The following is a 23993-nucleotide window of genomic DNA, read 5'->3' on the forward strand; positions in this document are numbered from 1 at the left end:
ATTATCCAAAGGGGAGAGGCAATTCAGGGTTATTAAGTTATTTTCAAATGTTGCCTGGGCTCCTGCTGACCTTTGTGAAGGCAACAGGATGCTGCTTCCCAGGGGGACAGGATAAGAAGCAATTAAGGAGCCTAGGAGAGGCTCAGGAATGTTTGGGAATTTACACATCCCCAAAATTGTATGGGAACTCCAAGAATGAAAATAAACTAATTTGATAAAGGACATATTTGTGTCCTAGAAAATATTCTAAATATGTAGTTAATACTGGATATATCTGTAAGAGTGTTTTCCGAAAAACCCAAAACTCACTATCTATTAGTCCTCAATTAGGCTTCAACTGAATTTCAGAGAAGAGAAGGAAAGTTAATTCGTATTTCCTGTGTTCCAGAAAGTAGAAGGGGCATAAGCTTAAGTAAATTGTTCAAATTACAGAGGCAGAATATGATAAAGCTGGCTTTCAAATGTAGGTTTATTTGAGGCCACTGCCCATCTTTTTTTCCTACCAGATGACTATGGAAGAAAGTATGTATTTAACAAACTTAGAAAAAGAAAATGAAGGAATAGATGAAATAATTTACTCCTCTTTTTTGGGGAAATGGGCACAAATATATTTTATGAACACTCTCACATTCCCAAAAGCACCATGAATGAGGCAAGGGGAGCACTATACCTGTGTTATATATCACAACTTTTGGCCTTTACACAACATTTTATTTTAGCTGCTGCATATATGTGTATATGTACATATTTTGCCACTTTAAGCATTACATACAATATATGGAATGTTATCAAATTTTTTCTGTAGAATAAAAACTTAATGTCCTTCTCTAAAGACTCAGTGGCTACTAAAACTCAGTCTCCAAAGTAAATCCTATACACAAATGCTTAGTGCAGCATAGTTGTTAATTACTTTAAAGCTCTATAGACCACTGTAAAACCAGAAGCATCATGAGTGGCATTTAGGAAAAAAAAAAAAGAACCCAGGTCTACTGAAACAGGAGCTCAGAGTGATCTTAGGCATTATCTAGTGCTACTTCCTTATTGCTGATGGGAAAACTCAGTCCCAGATGGGCTGAATTATACCCCAAATCATATTGTTAGATAAAGACAGAAAAGAATCTAGAGCTCAGGATTTGGTAGGTACCATTCAGATATGCTAAGGATTGTTTCCTAGGCACCAAGCATAGGAAACATGAGAAACTATAAAAGACTCAGCACACTTTATAATATTAAAGTTGATATCTAGAGGATATGAGAAACACATTTGGGTGGTAGATCTAACTTGATACACAGACATTAGGAAATTTTTTTGAAGGTAAAAGGAGTCAGGAAACTATAAAGGATGTGGAATTGCAGTTTGTGTTCATTCATTCATTCAAATATCTACTGAGAACATGCAGTTCTGTGAGGCTCTACACTAGAAAAAGAGATACAGAGCCTATACTCATGGAGTCTATTTTTTCAGTCAAGCTTATATGTACCAGCTTATGAAGCTATAAAGAAGGTTGTGAGACTTTATGTGGAGCCTTATGAAACACGGAAGATACCAAGGTCTACAAAACCAAAAGCCAGAATCAGTACCCCGCATAGTACTGTGACATCTCTTTCCCTCTCTCTCAGTTTATTATCTTAAACTGAGTTGTTTTCATGATCTATTATCAATTATGCATTACTGAAAACTTCTTCACTGTGATTCCAGAGTTTAATGAGACTCGGCTAATGTGATCTTTGGAACCATCAAACCGTGGAGGAGAAAGCACAGCAGAGAAGACTGACCTCTGGGTTATCTTTGTGTACAAAGCCTTTTGAAAAGTCAGAGCTCCAGGCTTCTGGCAGCAATTTCACAAATTTAATTACCTAGAGATATTCTCCAGTATCTTCAATGACTGACAGCTGAAATTGGACAGCTGATTCTCTATTACATCTACTTCCTATTATCCATGGTGCTAAAGAGTTAAGTAAAAAGTTTAATATTATTTGTTCTTCCTATCCTGATGAAGTTGATGGTGCAATAACAATCCTCACAGATGATATGAAAGTTCATTTTCAGTTCTCTGGAAAACTCTTATAAATAATTTCTATTTCAGAGTTAACATTCATAAAATCAAGGAATGTTAGGACTAGAAATGACCTGTGACATCATGTGATCCAGACCCTTTAGATGACAGATGGGGAAACTGAGGCTCAGAGAATGTAAGTGACTTACCTTTGGCCAAATAGCTAGTAAATGGCAAAGCTGGAATTAGACTTCAAGTCTTCTTCCCCCCCCCACCGTCTCTTTTTAGGGCCGCACTTGCAGCATATGGAAGTTCCCAGGCAAGGGGTCTAATTGGAGCTACAGCTGCTAGCCACAGCCACAGCCACAGCAATGCCAGATCTAAGCCATGTTTGCAACCTACACCATAGCTCACGGTAACGTCAGATCCTTAACCCACTGAGCTAGGCCAGGGATCAAACCTGTATCTATATGGATGCTAGTCAGACTCATTTCTGCTGAGCCATGACAGGAACTCCTAGACTTTAAGACTTCTGATGACTGGTGTATTTACTATTTCTGCTATTTCTAATGTCTTCACAGTTACTAAGAGGTATATTTTGAAACTGAATATACATGTGAAAGATCTTAACAGAAACAGCACCAAATTATGCTTTAAGAGAAATTAAGAAAATCTTTGCCCATATTAATCAATGCTCAAACAGAACGTCAGAAAATTAGAATCACTCCTAGAATAGCAAGGTATCAGGAATGATACATGGGGGAATATTTTCTAAGCTGGATCTCATAATCCAGTGTTTATAATAAGAGCCACGCTCATTCACAGAAGATGTTTCCACTGCAAACTGGCCAACAGAGATATTTAGCACATTGATTGCTTTTAAAGCTGACACATACACTGCTTCTTCTCTACATAAATATAGGTATTGAAATGGTAGTCAATAACTCAAAGGAACAATAAACTAACCAAAACCTGAATCAGAGCAACCCCTGGCACAAATAACAGGAAGTTGGAGCAAAAATGAAGGTAAGATATCCTTTAAATATGGGAGGGATTTGGAATCCGAAAAACTGCCCAGAAAATAGCAATAGAGGCAATACAGTGTGGAGGGAGATGGTGTCAAAACTCAGATATTTCTGGAATTAGAAAGCCCAGGTACTCAGACTCAGAATGAGATTCATCAGTTTAACTATGAATAAACCAACAGGATACAAGACAACACAAACACCAAAAGGTAAGTGTCAGCAGATAGCCACAATTCCATGTGGAGAGTCAAATACTTGTACTAGTAGAGCCATAGGAATGGTAGCCACAAGAATACAGGAGAATCAGAGCTCCAACCAGAAAATTTGGCAGTAGACAGTGCAATAATAATAAGAAATGTTGACTGAAGTGACCATTGGACTCAGCCAAAGAGGTTTTATATCATATTTTGTTAAGCAGGAACCACCAGCAAGTTGTGAGCAACTCAGATATAACAGGTGGCTGTAGAAATATGTCTGGGATTGAGAATGGAGAGAAGGGTAGATCAAGGTCATTAGACACCTATAGCAATGTATACCATATCCAAAATAACCAGCAGGAAAAGACAGACATTCCTATAGACATGAATTGTTTCTTGAGCACTGCATGTAAAAAAAGTGTTGAACCACTAGCATGTTCCCCAGAACCCAATTTTTCATTCTTTTGTGAAATGCTTCTGAGATATTTAGGAAGGCAACCTGATGAAATGCATTTCTGGTGACTGAGTCAGCAGGCTTATCACCAAGTCTCATTAGTGAATGCCTCTCAATATTTAGCAACCGCAATGTCTTTGAAGGAGGAAAGTACCAGCTTGTCTAAAAATCTAATCCTTTCTAAGGGACAGCTGGCAGAAATATAAGGTCAAACACTTGATCTGGTATTACAGAAAAGTTGCCACAAACCACCCTTCAGCAAGGACTAGTACATGTAGAACAGGTTATGACCGCAATTGGTTTCTCCATTTCTGCACCAATGGGAGACAGCAAAGGGCATTTACTTTCTTCATGAGTTAGCAGAGGCTGGAGACAATGCTAACAAATTTAATAACCAATATTTGGGCCATTCTAGTCACGGCATCCCAAGGAAGATAGATATAAGAGAGCTGGAAATGATCCAGGGAAAAGCAACTAAGATGATCAAGGGGACCATTTATCTTTCATTCAAGGACAGACTCAAAACCTAAAAAGGATTAGAATTTCTCAGACTGGGAAGATGAAAATGAAAAGAGGTTAGTGAGGGGATGAGAGATTAAAGTCAATTCTGGGTAAATATAATTGTATGCACTGAATTTCATAGCACTTAATTGGGGCAGTCTCTTGAGGTTAAAGAATGTAGATTAAAGAGAAACTAAAATATATGTTTATTTATAGAGAAATCAGTAAGTTTAAAGAACTTATTATTTCTAGGACAAGACTGAAGTGGAGACTGGGGAAAGTTTAAGAAATCAGTGGATATACTTAATACCAATTAATTTAAGAATTCATTAAGAAATGGTCATGATGCATCCTAATTTCTTTGGACTGCAAATTATCAGGTTAAGTGACAAAACAGGCATTGGTGCCTACATCTGGGACAGAGTTCTGGGCTATGTGCCCTGTTGGTCTGACCCAGTGTGCTATTTCTTATGCTCTTATTATGTCATCTCTATAAAAACATACTGCATGCAAGTTTGGGATTCCTAAATTCTTTTGACGGTCCAAACATAGAAGAATAATTTTCTAACTCATTAAGAAAGCAAGAGAATCCCAGCTCTTGGCTCTGTTTGGTTTACCCATATGGGACTATGCAACATAAAAAGGTGAAAGAAATCCTAACAGAATGCAGCAGCTGGTTAAAGGCTATTATATTGAAAATTTCATGAGTTTGACAGTAGGCCAAAAAACTACAAAATGGCAGAAAGTGGAAAAGGCAGTTGTAACAGGTTGAACATTGTTGGTGATTATTTTTTCAGTGGTAATGAAAGCTGTAATCAAATAACCTGAAAGAGATGTTGGCAGGAATAAGAGGGCCCCAAGGGAGAGGGAATATGAAGACTGTAACAATGATGTATGCTATAGACTAATAGACTAGACAAACATGGAGTTTGAAGTCTCAAAATCAAGATTCTTAGCATCATATGAAAAGCTGGTGTCAGGATACAGGCATAAACACTGTCTGATTTGCAATCTAGAGCAGAAGATGCTGTTAATGACTTATAACCTCAAGGATGAGAGCACGACCCAACAACTAACTGGAACCGTGCTACTGGTGTAGAAACCTCTTGTTATTTAGAGGATGAGTTAACCTCAGCATCGAAAAGGAAACATTATAAAAATGTTAAAATATATCCAGAGAAGACATTTGTTTTTACAGCTGGAAATGTGTGGTTAAAAACTCTTAAATGGGGAATTCTCTTGTGGTGCAGTGGATTAAGGATCCAGCGTTGTCACTGCAGTGGCTCAGGTTGCTGCTGTGGTGCAGATTTGATCCCTGGCCTGGGAACTTCCACATGCTGTGAGCGTGGCCAAAAGAAAAAAACAAACTCTTGAATGGAAAACTAATGTAGAAGATGACTGGGAAGAATCTGTAGAAAATGATTCCATGAAATATATAGTGGATGTAAAGCAATATAGTACATGTCTAAATCAATATATTATTTAAGAAAACAGGTTATTTTAAATAGGTATTGAACCATATACTTTAGAGTGACTAAATAATTACATACTACCAAAATAATAAAATTAAGAAAATTCAAAAGCAGGATAAAAAGATATTGAAGGATAATTTTAAAAGTGAAGAGAGACTTTGTCTGGAAAAACTTAATAAGACAACCTGTTCTAAAGGATGTATTTTTCCTTGAAGAGCCAAAAAAGTCCCCTCACCCCCATTCTTCTGAGTTAACAAAATTGAGGCATGAAATCAAATTTCTTGAGAACTCCAGTAATGAAGATCTAGGACTGCTGTTATTGCTTTAGAACTGAATTATGAAGAATTGATGGGCAGTGGAAGAAAAAGAACAGACTCAATAAAAGATGGCAGGCTGAAAAAAATGGGAAAACATTCAATATTTTTAGTTAGACTCATGGTGGAAGCAACTTCAAAGACTTTCATTGGTACTGAAGACTATTTCATGAATGCAATTAATTTACATTATTGTTGAAGTAGTCTACTCAAACTTAAATTTCAGTTGGACTCAGCTGCACAAGTGATGAGAAACTGTTAAGGTATCATAATAATTCAATAATCTCTCTCCTTTCTCTTCCAGGATGACCAAATGTATCAAAATCTGTATGTGATGTAGCATGTTGCAGAAGCTGCTTCTAAGCACCTGTATTCCTCTGAATGACACAAATGGCCCCAGAAAACAGTATTATTTTTGTTGTTGTTATGTGAAAAATGCCAAGTGCTATGTATCAAGAATGAACATCTCAGCTCCACAATTCTGGAACTGCAACTGACTCCCTTTTGGGTACATAAAGTATTTATTCACCTAAAACAGTTTCTGTACATATAGCTGCAAAAACTTTCCATCTTTGTCTAAAGAAGAAATGTGGGGAAAGCTCTAAATAAATAAAATTATTCTTGTAAATATTCATTCCCACTATCCATAGTATCAGCAGATTTTTGTTCTATTGTGGAAAATCCACATCGCCTCCAGTCATGAAACATAACATATATGCTTCATTAAATGGATTTTTCCTAAAGCAAATCTTTAGTGCTAAATTTTAGCATGAGTTGCCCATCCAGGCTTTCTTGGGGAGAAAAGAAATAGGTATTGTAGGCCAGGGTAATGTCGAGTTTTAAAAATTAATTCGTCTGTAAATATGGAGATTAGCCACAATAAATGCTTCTTTAAGAATGCAATGCTTTCAAACTTACTTGATATAGTAGGGCACTTTGTTTGGTGAGATGGCTCTCTCCCAGGGACCTTGGACAGAAGCTGAAAAAGGTAAAAAAAAAAAAAGAAAGGCAAAGAGGTCAAGTTCACAACAAACAAGAAAGACAACATTAATCTCCAGAATTACAATTTTACACTGATATTGGTCTGTTTGTTCACTTGCCCATGAAGACAGGACGGATTAACCTGCTGTTCTGAAGTTCTGTCCTAATCTAAGTGAAATTGAACTCATTCAGGCACAAAGATAAATGCAAAGAAAAAAAAAAAGTTCCACTGCTAAACCTATAGAGCAGATAAGAAAACTGATGAGTTTTCTCTTACGTGTCTCCATTGGATGATTTTCATATAATACTTCCTGTTGCTGCTTCTCAAGATCTTTTACTGTTTGATTGACTGGGTTTATTAGTTTAGCAGCTGAAACATCCCTCTGCGATATATTTACATTCTAAGTTATTGAAGCTAAAGTACTCCCCTTATCACTCTGATATGCTTGTTTTTCTATTTATTTGGTTCAAAGAGAATCCAATTTCATTTACCAATTATATATTTAATTGATGCCCCCAAATGTCAGCTGACCAGCATGATCTTGTTAGAAAAGATAATCAAAAGTGAAAGAATTGCACCCAATACCAGAGTGTAATAAAAACTTTTGTGATGAATGATGAATCCTATAGGTGAAATTCAATTTCACATACGGGGAATTCATTTTCTAACAACTTATCGTGTATCAGTCAAATCAATTACATTTTAAATGCTTAGGTTGTAGAGGTTTTTTTTTTTTTTCCTTTTCCAAAGTCGAGCTCCAAAAATGCCTTTTATATACTGTTTAATTGGATGGGCTTTTTTGTTTCTTGAAGACAAAGGAATCATGTTAGGAGACAGAAGACCATTTCCTTAACAATAAAATCTTCTTCCTCAACAAACTTTTAAGAAACTGGAGTTTTTGAAACCTAGAATAATATCAAGAATATAAATATAAGAAGCATTATTATTAATACCTAGCAATTTTATGTGTATGTCCATTTTTCCCCTGAATTTTCATTCTGCTTATAATTTGAAGGACAGCTGATATTGACCATTATTTCCTCCTATGAAAAGCTTCCTTCTAAATTAGTCTCACAGTAAATTCACTCCACAGTGTATTGAGATGTAAGAAAACATCAAAGCTAATATATCCTTGACTACACTGTATAATGTGAAAGAACAGCTTCTAATAAAACTTTGCCCACTGCCAGACAATTTAAGGGTAATGAAACCACAGATCCTTTGTTTTATATACAGTAATAGAGGGATCAAATCACCCAACTTTCAGCCGGACATGCTGCTTTGTACCTTGGCGATATGTCATTTAAAAGATATAGGACATGAATTTGTATTTAGCTGCTAATTACCTCGTTTTATTTTGTTAGACAGATTTTTTCATATCGAGAAAAAAGACATTTATCTGCTGTTTCAGAGCAGTCTCTTGCCTTCAAACTCTCTGTCCTTTTTCTATTCTTCTATCCTCAGCCTTTGTCATTCTCTACCCACCTTTCCTCCTGTCCATTTTCCTTCTATAGGATACAGCTCTCTTTAACAGATTCATTTGCAGAGTAGTAAGACTTGATTTGAGAACTTAAACTGAACTCCCTGACCTGCCTGCACAGAGTCTGATGTTACAGAAATCTAAAAACACAAGTCCTCTCTAGCAGGACACATGGCGGCAGCCAGAAATCATAGTTTCTGCTTGTTCAGCATGCCCTCTTCTTGAAACCACAGCACTACAGAAGGAAGGAAACTCCAGAGAGCATTTGACCCAGTCCTCACTGGCTGTATAACCAAGTCTGAATGGCTAAACGGAGAAAAAATGGTGTTTTTTTTTTTTTTTTTTTAATGGACTGAACCCCACAATTTCTTTCATTGTCTTTCTCCAGTTCTTTATCATTCTAATGGTCTGGAAAGTCTTTCTGATTCAGAAGATGCTGGGTAAGTCCTCTGGTAGTGGAAGAGTCTGTTTGCATATCCTACCTTACTCCTAGGCATCTCTCAGAGAGAAGTGGTCTACTGGCTGCCCAACTGGCTTGGGGTGCTTTGTCTGAACAGAACAACCTTCAAGCAGAAAATCCACTAAGAAACAGGAAAAGGGATGGTACCCAGCTGAACTAGTAGCCAGACCTCCTAAACAGGTTTCTACAGTTGACTTTGCATTATTAAACATTAAATGGAAAAAGAAATTCCCAAAAAAATGCCAGAGAAGTAATCAAAATATGCTTGAATTATGGAGCTTAACAGATTTAATTTAAAAACTCCAAAAAATTGTAAGTTCCATATCAATATGAAGTTTTGAGCCTACTTTGTAACTGGAGTTTTTCATCATTAATTTTTATAGAGTATATATATTATACATGAAAATTGTTAATTTTTGACTTTTTAAAGTAAAGGTCTTTTGTCTTTATGGGTAATTATTGAACAGATCCAACAGTGAGATTCAGTGAATTTTTTTGCTGAAAGATGTTTTTCCCCTTTTGACTTGCAGTTTATAAATGGATCTAAGCAACTGCTTTGCAGTCATTTGAAAGTCTAAAATTTTATGCTAAAAAATTGTCCTTGATGCAATAAAAAAGAAAAATAACAACAGCCTTCCGCCATTCCCCTCCTGCCCCCATTCCTGCCACAGACACACACACTGGAACTACTTGCTTTAGAAACAACACACAATTGGATGATGGTTCTATGTGACTGGAGTCACAGCTCCTCAGGTGATGGTTAAAGGGTGGTTGGAAATTTTGCTTGGGGCTGCCGCATGATTCTGGTTTTGCATACATTCGAAAGTTGACCAAATATATGGTAACTCTCCCAAGTGTGTCCCAGAACTATCATTTTATTTCTTGCAGGAATGCCAATGCCAACAACAGCTGTTTCTTATCTCAGTGTGCCAGTGGAAGCTTGTCATACTTCACAAAGCTAGCCTACGTGATAGACAGACACACACATCTCTTATGCCTGATGTGTCCATTTTTAGTAGCCCATCAAAAGCAGATTTATTGGCAAATAATTTTTATATGACACTCTGCTGTCCTTTGGTATTTTCTCACATACATGTTTCTATAACCACTAAGTGTAATTCCAATGCAGCTTTGTGATTCAGATTCTCAAGTGTAAAAATCATCCATTATCATATGGCAGCAGCACTGTGGGGTATTGTCTACTGAATTTAAATAGCAAACTACACATGAGTTTATTTTTCGAAAACCAACCTCTAAATTTCCCCTTGCATTACAGACGCAGTTTGCTATTAAGAGCAAGAAAGGGTAGCAGTTCTACCTTCAAATGCTTTCCCTCCCTCAAGGCGACAGGATTCAATATTGTGGCCAAGGTGTTTTTGAAAATCACAAACACAAGCCCCACTGTTTAGGGGAAGTTCTTACTTCAACCATTTTCGAATGCATGATGAACAGAATGGGACAAGTGATGCACCCTGGTGTTAGGCCATATTTTAATTGACACAGGGGCCTAACCAGAAAATTTTAAAAAATGCTAATGTTATTTAAACCACACCAAAAAAGCACTTTCTGGAATTCGGACCCTCGTGCATTCATAATCTTTCCACTTTTCTTACATTTGGTGGATTTGGAGTTTAATAACATAGTTGGGTCAAAAAAAAGTGGGGGCAGTTTATGAAAATAAATAAAATACAGCATTCACTGATAAAATAGAAACCTCACCTATGGGGCTATGAAAAAGGCATTAGGGAGGATGGCCTAGCCACGGGCGCACTGCTCCTCAGAAGTATGCAAACTCCAGGAATGGTTTTATGGACACAGCATATCAAAATTGACTGCAGAGCAGTGTTTCTAGACTTTTCTTCCACTATGTGCCCCAAATATCTTTTTAGACATTTTTTTTGCCCCTAATCACCCTATGGCGCAGATACATTGTAAAGACATCTGTTTATGTATTTATATATCTGTGCTTTACATAAAAAGAATAAGATGTCTGCATCCCCCAGGAACCAATTTTTGCCTCTTTGAGGGCAATATCAGTCCCAGTGAGAATGCTTGATTCAGAGGGAGTGATGGGGAGGGGGCGAGGAGAAAGGAAAACTTGCTCTGTGCCTGAAACATGACCTCAACTAGTACATTTGATACTCATAATGACCTGCGAGGTAGGTATTACTATTATTTTTATTTTGCAGATGATGATACAGTTAAGGTCACATAGAATGGCATGGCTAAGGTTGTAAGACAGTAAGCATTAGTTCCTAATTTTGGTTTATTACTCAAACTGAAGTCATATGATTCAGGAAATGGAGAATACAAAGATATTGCATGTCTACCCTGTACCATGCACTATACGTTCCTAAAGTAATCCTTCCAAACACCCTATGCAGTCATGCTATTCCACTGTTAAACCTAAAGAAAGAAAGTTACCCTCAAAAATGGTCAGTAAACTAATCTAGCTATGAGTCATGCCGCTAGTAAGGAATGCACTTAAAATTGCCACCAGGTCTCCTTTTCTTTAATAACAGAATTTCTAACTGTTGGGTACAGCAATATTCCCAAGGGCCATTTATATCAATTGAGGATATTTGGGTGAGGCTTCTGGAAAAGTTTTTTAAAATCAAAACGCAGCTTTTGCCCTTTTCCCATCACCTTTCTTGTGCCTTGGAACATAGATGTGATGATGGCCAGAGTTACAGTAACCAGGTGAACAGAAGCCATCTTGGCTGCAATTGCCCAGAAGCAGACAGAGCCAAAGATGTGAGTGCAAGTAGTTTGAGCAGTGATTAAAGAAAGCACTGGCAGCAGAGCTGGAATTGAGACAGGAAAGGGAGGAAAGCTTATAAAAGGTTGTATTACTGCTTTGGGCACCTGGGGCCCAGGGCAGCTGGAGCTTCAGTGTAGAACACACTTAAGAGTTATTCCTCACACTGCCCAGTGGCAAGAGAATGAGGTATTCATCTACTATTGCTTGAAGGCTATTCCTGGAGTATGGGGAATCTTTAACTTCCATCACTTCTGGCCTGCCCCTGGTGCTGATGAGCAGGCTCCAGTGGCCAAAGAAGGCCTTGAAGGCAGAGTCACAGGTATATGTAGTGATTGGAAGCCTAACTTTGGTGTGCCTGGCTATGGTGAAGATCAGAGGGGAAAGGGCAGGACAGTGACAACTTATGCTATAGGAGCTACGCACTAAGAATGGCTGAGAAAAAGATATGAGAAATCTGTGTTCTGACTAAGGTGTCATTGCGATTCCAATTTATCTCTGGATTTCTATGTGAGAAATTTATATACTCCTACACTGTGTAAGCCATTGTTATTTGACCTTCCTGTTACAGTCAGCCAAACATAATTTTAACTGAACCACTCTCACCCACCCAAACCATCTATGGTTGCCCATATCTCTTCTACCTTACATTTTAAATATTCCATTAATGGATGTACCATGATTTATTGAAGAAATACCCTCTTTTAGAATATTGAGGGTTATTTCCAGTTGTTCACTGGTATAAGTAAGGCTGCAATGAACATCTTTGTAAATAAATCTTTGCACATATTTTCATTAACTTTCTTAAGCAAAATTCCCAGAAGTATATTTACTTGATTAAAAGATATGAACATTTCAAAGGCATATTATACAAATTACATTCATGTCAACACTAGTCTTATTGATCCAGGTGGAAAGAGAAAATTCTCTTTCCATAGGTTAATAACATTTAGTTGGTATAATTCTTAAGGCACGTTATGGATGATACAGTGGCTTATTTGAGAAGATGCTTTTCACATCCCCTCTTCCCATGATAGATGGTAAACTTTTTGAGTTCAGAAAGACACTCAGCACATTATCTCAAATCCCAGCTAGAATCTTGAGAGGTATCTGGATCAATAAGGGTGTCCAGAACACATATTCGGAAGAACTGGATTTGAGTCTGACTTCATCATCAATGTATGATCTTAAGCAAGTTTTGTTTTCTCTCTGGGCCTTATTTTTCTTATATGCAAAATAGGAATAATGATATTACTCTTACTGAAATGTTATCAGGATAAAATGAGAAAATGGATATGAAATTGCTTTGCAAAATGTTAATCACCGTACAAATAATGTCTGTAATCACATACCTATGGGATGTTGTCTGAATGATAGTAATCCCAGAATCAATCTTCTGCCTTAGCTGGGCAGCAACTGTCTTTAACCTTCGGGTCCACATTTAACTACTATTAACACACCACATACAGTATAAAGTATGGGAGAGAAATGCCTCTGAACATTATCTGAACTGCCTAGACTTACGGTATTTCTTTTTACATCTCTCTCTGCTTAGACCAATGGCAACTTCCCAACAGACCCTTCATTTTTAGATAGTCCATTTGTCTACTACTCACCACTGTGAATGACGAACAGATTTGTTCATATATGATACAATGGGAAGTAGAGGGACATAGGCTATTTTATAATCAGAGGAGTATGAGAATGAAGAGATAAGAAGATTGTTCTCATGGTATTATAGAGAGTGGATTAGAGGTAGGACAGTGGAGTTTGGGGAGGTAGTTCATGAGTGAATTGGGTGTTCATTGACAGTGAGAAATTACAGGTGTCTGTATACTTTCAAGACTTAGTAGGCACCTGGGAATTTCATTGACAGAAAAAATAAACTAGAACTGAATTTCAGATAAATTGTGTGTTTAGGTTAAAACATTTTGAAGGTGGGTCTTTTAACTGAAATTCAAGTGAAAGAACAAGACAGCAAGTATTATATGGTAGCTGAAGCTACAAAAATGGCCAGACCCTTTGAGGAAAGAAGGTTGTTAAAAGAGAATTGTACCCTGGGGAATGTACCAAAATGGTGGTGGCAAGGGAAAAGCTGCCAAAGAAAGACAATGTAGAAACTAAAATCAAGTAGAATGAAACATAAGAAGCCAGCCAGATGGTGAAGTAGGAACTCCAGTGGATTCCAATGTACTAGGGGTATGGAAGAGAAATGTGTATTGGTTACAAGATCAATGGTGACCTCAACAGGGCAATTTTATAAAAGCAATGAAGGCTGAACCAGATCACAGAAGTTGAAGGAGGAGGTAGACAGAGGGTAAGTAGCAGGATTAGGTCCTAACTGAACGTTTGCGAGGTTGTTTATGAAAGGAGGATAATGTAAATGCAGAGGGGAAACAGCTGAGTGTTAGTCATGCCTCTCTCCTGTCCTGTGAACTAGCCCATTTGATTAGTTTATTTAGGGAATTTGTTTAGGGTCTTCTTTACAACATTAAATTACATGAAATACTTCTACCTTTTTTTACTTCCTAAGGTTATGATCACGATCATAATACATTGTTTTAGTTTTCATGGAGTTAATGCCAAATGTGTATGTATGTATATATCATTTTCCCCCACTGCAATTGCTTTCTGTGTGATTTCTCTTTTCTTTTGATATGATCCATATAGTTCCCATAGCTAGAGTAAGTTTTCTGTCATTTCAATGAAAGGCCAAGTTAAATTTAATACTTTTCAAAACATTAAATTAAAATAAGAATGGTATTTTCTATGTCTATATCATTTATCAAAAGTAAAGATTCAATGAAAACTTTAAGATCACTTACTAAACTTTCAAAGATGGGCAGATTTTCCATAAAGATTTCAACAGCAGAGACAGATGGGCTACATTCCAGAGGGGAAGGTCACAAGAGTGATGAATGAGACCTCTAATGTCTGCCATAGCTGTGAAAATCTTTATGGCTAACTAAAATTCCTCACGAATAACAACCTGTAAATATTATATGAGCTGTCAGACAGATAACACAGAGCTCAGAGACCATTGTGCATGGTGAACAGAATATTGCACCATAGGATTTGACAGTAGATGGCCAAGTCATTTAGAATATTAGGCTTACATTGGATCTGGGAAGTCATTGAGGGTTCATTCTAAACTGCTTGGCAAGGTGACTGAGTTGTAAACAATATCTCTAATATCCAGTGCTGCTGGCTGCACATTCCCACAAAGTCTAATAACCAATATTTGGTAGTATGACTCAAGAGAAAAGCTCCTTTAAACCCACTTATACAAAACTGCAAGAACCACATTGTGATTATTAGGGTAGTAAGAAAGAAATCAAGACTCATAAGGCCAGATATAGAAGGGGAGGTGCCTATATAAATTGAGCTGTGACTGACTCATGGAATTTCTGAATTTTGAACAGAATTGCTTGACTGTATTACCATAAAACTGCTCCAAGTAAAGATGGCTATGGTCTTTGAGCCATCTGGGTTAGCCAGGTTACTTAACAAGTCAGTGGAATATTGCCAGGTGCCTTTAGTGTCTCTCCAGATGTGCTTTTAAAAGACAGCAGGAAGTGAACACCATTTGTTGAATGCTCTCCATGTGAATGGTATTGTATTAGGCATCAGGGAAATTTCAAGGAAAGTAAAATTTGAAACCTGAGCCAGTCAGGAGCAACTCAAATATTAAAAACCAAATGAATTAGATGGGATGCACATCCATTTAGAAAGCAAGATAAGAATGAGAAAGAGCTAAGGCTATGGCAGTAATTAAAGCAATAAGAAGGTGGGAGAGATTCAATTCTGGGTTAGATTCTTTACTTCATTATAAAAGAGTTAAACACCTATACCTTAGTCATAGCCATGTGGCTGGCAGAGTGTGCTTCCTAGTCCTGTGAGCTTGGGTTTGACCATGTGACTTGCTTCGACCATGAGGCTTTAGCATACATGACAGGACCAGAAGCTTGTCATCTTATGTTCTGGTGACTGGCCATGAGAACATGCACCAGATGGCCTCTGATCCTTCAGCCTGGCCTCAGAACCCAGCACAAATCTTAACTGATCTGGCAGCCAACTTGCAGATCAAACCTAGCCAACCTGCAGCCTGGAGCAGAGCTCCCCATCCAAACTTTAGATCACCTGAACTGTAGTTGACCTATATGATAAGTATGAAAAGGTAAGCTTTCTACTCTCATATATGAGGAGAGAGAGAAGGATGGATACAGGAGGGGAGAAAGTGTGGGGGCAGGGGAGGGGGAGAGAGAGAAGAAAGAACATCAAAGAGATTACAGAAAAGTATTTGAAAGCAAGTCTCCCCGCTTTGTAATTGGCTACTTTCTCTATTGTCATCTAAAAGATGAATGCAGATTATCCCCTTGTGTCTTTGCAGTTGAGACTTGTGGGTTGCCATTCACTAGCCCCCAGAACACCTTCTCTGAAGCAGATAATCCATAATGGTTACAAGTATGCATTTGAACTTGAACATGTTATTAAACTTCTCCAGTCTCAATTTTCTCTTCTGTGAAATGGAAACAAAAATAATCCTTATTTTACAGGATTGTTATGAGGATTAAACAGGTTAATCCACATGAGAGGTTTCCTCAGTGTTAAGAGCAAAATGTGCTCAATATTTTTTTGTATTCCTATTCCTACCCCTGTTATTATCATCATCATGATTAACATACAGGATCTTTCTTCCATTAACTAACTTACTGTCAGTGTGAGGAACCACAGGATAACCAGGTAAATGAGAGCAAGAGACCCTACGGTTCTAGAGTTAAACTCACTGTTAACCACCAAAGCATGGGCTTAGGAAACAACTCTACTATATTATCCCTCTTCCTTCTTTTCCAGCCATTTTCTGACCCTTCAAAAATTTTATGCAGTTGCCAAGGGGGAGGGGAAGGAAGTGGGATGGATTGGTAAGGTTGGGGTTAATAGATACAAATAATTGTCTTTGGAATGGATTAGCAATGAGATCCTGCTGTGTAGCACTGGGAACTATGTCTAGTCACTTACAATGGAGCATGATAATGTGAGAAAAAAGAATGTATACATGTATGTGTAACTGGGTCACCATGCTGTACAGTAGAAAAAAATGTATTGGGGAAATAACAATTGATTACAATTAAAAAAAATTTCAAAAATTTTATGCAGTTCCCAGAGTTGTACAACTTGAAAGGAGACAGATTTTCCCTTTGGCATCCTGATGCTGGTGTCAACTACAAAAATCAACTGTGTATTATCATTCTATATTAGTATTACTTAGGAGCTCCAAACAAAGAACTAAATATTTTTAGGAAGAAATAAAACAAGAGTTTCATTTTAACTTCCATGTTTAGTTCTGATTTTTAAATTAAATTTCATATTCCCAAACTTAATCACCTTTTTTTTTTCTGTTTAGATAGGTACGGGTAGTTCATGTTAAAGGAATTATCCGACCTGTCCTATCTAATACCTAAGCCTTGTTGTCTTTTATTTTGACCTGAGATTGCAATGGTCCTAGTGAGCTTCTGTGTTGGGCTCCAGGAGTAACTGGGGATTTGGTTTCAAAACTTTCCCTCTTCTCCCAATACCAGATGGCCTGGCCCAAGTCTTTTGCATTAGTCTCTTGTCCTTGACAGCTGGTCAAAGTCAAGTTCTACAACATAAACTCTCACTTTTTACCTTTTGAGACTAAATCCCACTGTCCTTAACTGACATCATAAATGAGATCAGTCCATTACATTTCTTTTCTAATTTTCTCCTAGACATTTCCTGCTCAGATTTTCTCTTTCAAGTCAAACTGCCCCCATGTTGACTAATCCTTCAATTATTCTCTCTCTTGTCTGCTTACTTCTAGCTCATTAAAACATTAGCACTCTCTAAAACCTATATTTATATTCACTATACATACATAAGAAATCCCTTTTCTAGACAAAAGGGCTATAAGGAGGCTACATGTAAAACTGGAAAGGGGGATAGTCATCATATGAGAATGGCTAGGTAGAAGGGAGAACCTGATTCTCATCACTGAACATGCCTTGCCAAGTGAAATCAAGGGCTAAGTAATCAGAAGCATTCCCTGCTAGATTCCTACCAGATGAAATATTGTCTACCTGGTAGTTGCATGCAGCCTCAGGGATAATGTGCATTAATACTAGTCTATACAGAACATCTCATTTCCCTCACTGTGGAATTAATTCCTCCTTTCACTCTATTCCTATAACACCCACTATTTACCACAATTATAGAAGTCATGATTTTTTTCATAGGTACATTTCTTTATGTAGGTCTAATGCAAATACTTTCCCATTTGAGTGTTCCAAGGCCAGGATTCTGTCTTTTTCATCTTCCTACTACAAGTGCTTAGTGTTTTATAACAGATATATAAATGAATGGATGCTATAGGCATAGGAAGTCAGATCACGTCGTTTTTCAGCTCAGAACCTGCCTAAGTCTTCCCTTTACTAAGAACAAATTCCACAGGCTTCTAACTAGTAGACAAGATGCTACCTGGGCTGGCTTTTGGGTGCTCAAGGACTTATTCATTATTTGCTTCCTTGGCATCAGTCATACCAGACTCTTTATTGCTCCTCAATCCCCTTAAGTATCCTTCCATCTCATGCCCTTTGCATGTATTGTTTCTTCTACCTGTAACCCTTTGCCCGCATATCTGCCTGGCTTGTTTCCTCACTTCTCTATTTAAATGTCACCACCCTGACCAACCCCCATTTAAAGAGTCCCTTTACCCTATCACCTCTAGCCCCTTTACCCTGTTTTATTCTTCTTTATCAAACTTATGATCAGACTTACTTCCCCTATTAAAATTCAAGCTCCACAAGACAGACATCTTCTTCTATTTACTACTGTTTCCCCAGTACCTAGGAGAGAGTTTGAGCTATATGGGTCACTAAATTGATATTCATTGAGTGACAGAATGAATCAGTTCTTAGCTGGCTGAAAATAAAGCGAAGCTCACAACTTTTTCAGGACATTAGGCTAGTCAGTAGACTAAGTTCTTTCCTATTGTATTAGAGTAGGAATACTCTTTAGAGCACAGAGTTATTCATTCAATCAAGGCATATCCTGTTATCTATCCACAAGGTGTTTAAAGCATGAAATTAAAAAAACCCTAGCAATGCATGACCTTTACCTTATGGTGCTCACATCTCAACTCATTTCCTTTTATGATCTGTTTTATTGAGTATCCTTCATTCTAACTCTTGCCTGTCATTGGTATGTATGTGGCTGAGCTTTAGGTATAAGGCAAGAGGCTGACATAATTTTATGCTGTCCCCTAAGTCCTTACCCATTAATGGAGATCATGAGGTCAGATATCTTAAATAATGATCACTATATATACGCTGGATGAAATCATCAACCTCATTATGAGTAAACCAACTCATCTAGGCTAGAATGAGCCTATTACAATGCCTTTTACTCAGATGTTTCTAAATGTCTGTCAGTTGCAGTACTCCCTCACAGACTGGGTTCCCCAGGAAGCCAACTCTAAGACAAGGTTTCGAGAGCAGGAAATTTAGTAAGCTGTGCCTTTGTGATCAATACTCATGGAAGGGAGAAGAAGAAACCAGGAATAGCAACAGGGAGAAGTCAAGCTAGGATGCAGGCTCACTGACAGTCTCACTGAACCCCTTAGGGGCTCTAGAGCTAGAATATTAGAGTTCTCTTGATTTGGGCCAAAATGGCCACATCTTCATACTCCTGTATTAATCAGGAGTTTCTTGTGGAAGGGCTATGATCTTGGACAAGGGAACTGAGGCAATTCCCAAAGGGAAAGAGAGCTGAAGGTTGTATATCTTCATTGAAGGGGACCTAGGAGGGAAGAAAAGTAGTCTCGAATGGTTCCTCAGACAGAGGTCATTCTGCTTGGTGCTCCATGTGACTCTACCACTATGGCCACAAATCATTCAGGGGTTGGTATACAGGAGTGGTCCTCAACCAGGGGGCAATTCTGCCCTCCAGGAGATACCTGACAACATCTGGAGACATTTTGCCACAACTGAGTGGGGGAGGGAGCACTAATGGCATGTAGCAGGTAGAGAGCAGGTAGAGGCCTATAATGTACAGAATAGTCCCCAAACCAAAGAATTGTGTGGATTTGAAGTTTTCACTGTAGCACAGGGGGTTAAGAATATGACTGCAGTGTCTCGCGTCGCTATGGAGGCATAGGTTTAATCCCGGCCCAGTGCAGTGGGTTAAGGATCTGGCATTGCTACAAGCTGCAGTGTAGGTCACAAATGTGGCTCAGATCCCACATTGCTGTGGCTGTGGCATAGGCTGGAAGCTCCAACTCTGATTCGACACCTAGCACTGGAACTTCAGTATGCTGCAGGTGCGGCCATTAAAAAAAAATAATTATCTGGCTTAAAATGTCCATAGTGCCCAGGTCAAGAAAGCCTGGTTACAGTCTGGCCTATGGCCAATGAGGTGGCCTTCATCTTAAGTAGATGGTGAATAACTGAACCAATCAGATGCTCTGTCTTATACAGTTTTATTGTAACATGTAGAGGGAAGTTTAGATGGTAAGCTAGAAAAAGTCAGAGAGCTAAAAGAAGACAGAAGTGACAAGAGAGTAGAAACTCCAAGGAGAAAGTACAGGGAGAGGGAGAGAGGCTATGTAATAAGACAGTCTGAAGTTACAGCAGCAAAGGCAAACACAGAACCAAACACTTGATTAATGGTGAATGATGTTCCCTGTCCTTCCTTATGTTTCCACGTCTCCTTAAAATGCCCCTCATCACCTAGGCCCATCCCTTTTCCTTATGGCCTTAAGGAGACACAGCATTCCAAAGCACATCTGGGGTGGACTGAAATCAGGATGACTGTTACTGCTGATATCTGAAAGTATATTTGAAAATTCAAAAGAGTGGTTTTTAAACCAGGAATAGTTTATGTAAGTCTACAAAAAAAAAAATGCCTTTTGTCCTCACCTCAAAGTTATCACCAAAAAGTATTTTCTAATCCTAAACTGGTTGTGTTCTGAAAGAGGAAAACATCCAAATGGAAAAACAAAAGTAATGATTTTTGCCCACAGGGATGTGATTCCACCATTTCTGTTGTGCAAAGCTTTGTATTTTTGGACAGATGACAAAATGCTACCCTAGGCCAAATGCACAAATGCCTTCATTTTCTGGGGAGTGTAAAAATATACCTTTCAGAGCTAGCATTCCACTAAAATAGTGCCCATGTGTCATGGAATTGATTCATAGCTGTGAGGCTGATCTTCCCGCCATAAGTCCTCATGAGACCCCAAGGAATCTGTCATGATGGGGAAGATGAAATAAGAAAGAAAGAGGTACTTGACTCATCTCTGCCAGGCCACTAGCCTAATACAGGTACAGGATGAAGGAGAGGTGATTAGTGATCAAGCTAAATGTGACTATTTAGCTCCAAAGCCAGATTATGCATGGGCTATCCTAGTAGCTTCATAAAGTCTAGAAGACATTAATGCCAATGGTGTCCCACTAGATCACCTTTCCCCCCAACCCAGGCTGGTGTGCCCATTCCCATCAGCTCTGAGCATTAGCTGCTAGAGGCCCATTGCCCCATCTCCAGAAAATCTCCCTCAGTGGAATAGAAACTGCCTTTCTCTCCACTACTCCCCAGAAATCCACAGCCATGGGGGGGGGGCAAAAGTCCAGATTCCTTGCCTCAAAATGGGGCTAACTCTGGAACAATCTGTGCTCCAGAGTTCCTGGCGGGATCAAGCTGAAGTGAGCCTCTACCTTGTTGCTTAGCCTGACTCCCTGACCTGCCTTTCCCCACCTTATCCTGCTTCCCTCCCTCTCCTTTCCCTGAGAGTTGCCCTCTCGACAATTTACATGCACAAGAATCCTCATGTAGGGCTCTATTTTTGTGGAACTTTCTCTAAGGCTAGGGTGATCAACCATCCCTGTATACCCATGATTGAGGAGTTTTCTGGGACAGGGGAATCTAAGTACTAAAACCAAGAACATCCCAGACAAACTAGGACAAATGTAAGGCAGAGAAATACTTGGGTCCTGAGCTTTGCCTCCTAGGACTTGGATGGTCTGAATAACATAAATAAATTTGGTGGTGTTCTGATCAACCAGCTATGTCAAACAATAGTCTTCATCTGCAGTATCTGTCAATTTTGGGGTAGTAAATATTCCCACTATAGCTAATTTCAAGCTATCAAAGGTCCGTTTCAAACCAGGTCACAACTCCTGTATATATAGCTATTGGCTCTCTCGGGAGCTAGCGTAAGCAACTTTCAGCACACAAATTCTTATAGCAGAAACTCAGAACTTTTCTAAGCTTCCTTCTTGTTCAAATAAATGGCTATGTAGGGCCAAGAATGCAAAATTTTGTTACTATGGATACTTTAAATCAAATAAATCTAAGGTCTAAATTGGAGAATATAAATGTGAACTCAAGGCAAAAGAGCCATAGAAATAGGTTATGAGAAGACAGTGTAATTATTATCACTGTGACTGCTTCTCTTTTTTTGCATCAAAAGGCTATCTTTGAACTTATGGAGGCATTACCAGCATCCCTGATAGGTTAGATGGCATTTGTCCCAAATTTTCAACATTCCCAATGGCACATGACACTTGAAGAAACTGGCTCAAATGATTTTGCCTTCAGATTTTACATGATGGCTTTGGGATGAAAATCATCTCACACTGTACCTGCAAGCTTCTTCCTGATTTTTATCATGATGGTTTCTTCTTTCTGGCTGTGCCCAAGGCATGTGGAAATTCCCAGGCCAGGGATGGAACCCCTGTCATAGCAGTGACCTAAGCCCCTGCAGTGACAACATGGGATCCTTAACCCACTGCACCACAAGAGAACTCCTATGATGGCCTCTTCAGGCTGATCTGAACTTTAAATTATTGGCCTGCTCATATTTCAAATTGATCCATGCCCTGAGGACAGTGGTAGCACAGATTGCAGCACTGTAAGTGAAATGTCAGCAATTACTAAATGTGCTTAAAGTCCCCCCCCCTTTTTTTGTATTAAGTGTGTAAGGGGACGGGGCGGTGAAGGTTTGCCAACTCTCAAGATAGAGACAAACTTTTTAGCCTTATATAGCAAGGAGAAACTATAAACACTTGGGTTCCTTTAATAAGAGAAAAGAGTTAACCAGGGATTTGATTCAGGCAGTTAAAATTATAAAGCCTATAAGAAATAAGTGATCAGTTCTTTCTTTTTACAGCATCTTATAATCTGAGAACAAGAAGATTGCTCAATGAAATCCACAGCTTTTAAATTCAGAATAAATAGTAAAAAGGAAATTCATCTTATGGAGTTCCACAGCCATCAGTAGAGTTTAATACCACAAGAGGTCAGTAGGTTAAGGGGTAGAGAATAAAATTTTTGCCTTAACTGTTTTTTTCCATTGTAAAAGAAATGTATGTTTATTAGTAAAAAAAAAAAAATCTGCAAAAGTAAAACACAATAGTTGTTTGCATTTTGATGTATTTGATTTTCAGTCTTTTCTTTCTGTGTATCTTTCTGCTGTTTATATTTTATTTTCTAATACAGTTGTGATCATGCTGTCATTTTGAAGACAGTTTTTTTCCCTTTAATATATGACACCGCACAGGAGACATTTAGAAAAAGGACTATGCAAAGTTATGAATACTATTAGTCCTTGCTGAGAGGCAATATAAAAGGTCATGTTATTTATTGAGTGTCTACTATGTGGTAGTCACTATGCTAAATCTCATGCCACCGTGTATTAACAATGGGAGGAGGAGATTTACTTCTTGTTCTTTCAGATATAAGACATAATTCATTCTGTGTATGATTTTATTGAACATTTACCAAGTACAGACACTATGTATGGAGGAAATAACTGTCAACAAGACTAAAACCATCCTGTCCTTAGAGATTAGAGTATACTCATTGATTATTCATCTATTCATTAGTTAGACAAGTAACTGTTTAGCTCTTATAATATGCAAAACACTGTACATTCAGATTAGTTCCATGAAAAACATCTTTGGAAAAGAGAGAAACTATTTCACTAAGATTTAAATGCTACTTTAAATTGCTACTTTTAGGTCTAGCTTGACTCTACTATGCAGATACTAAGTTATAATATCAAGTTGATGGTGATAATACTAATGCTAATGACAAACACTTGTATAGCACTTATGTTTTAGGCACTATTCTAAGGGGTTTACACATGTTAACTATTTGATCTTAATTATAACACTATGAGATAGTATTACCATATTTCACTGAATTCAAACCCCCATTGGACAGGAGTTCCTTTGTAGTGTAGTGGGTTAAGGATCTAGGGTCTCTTCAGTACCTTAGGTCACGGCTATAGCACAGGTTTGATCCCTGGCCAAAGAATTTCCACATGCCATGGGCACGGC

At 38.2% G+C, this 23993-nt stretch overlaps 1 protein-coding gene across 18 annotated transcripts in view; it reads right to left on the reverse strand.

Moving 5' to 3' along the window:
- The window catches only part of DMD (dystrophin), a 2622506-nt gene that overhangs the window by 205734 nt on the left and 2392779 nt on the right, over positions 1–23993 (reverse strand). For all 18 annotated transcript variants that reach the window (XM_021079543.1, XM_021079551.1, XM_021079550.1 and 15 more), the window contains 1 exon segment: positions 6879–6939. In XM_021079543.1, the coding sequence (XP_020935202.1) occupies positions 6879–6939 (61 nt within the window).

This window comes from Sus scrofa, chromosome X (genome assembly GCF_000003025.6).
Source record: "Sus scrofa isolate TJ Tabasco breed Duroc chromosome X, Sscrofa11.1, whole genome shotgun sequence".
Classification (NCBI taxonomy): domain Eukaryota; kingdom Metazoa; phylum Chordata; class Mammalia; order Artiodactyla; family Suidae; genus Sus; species Sus scrofa.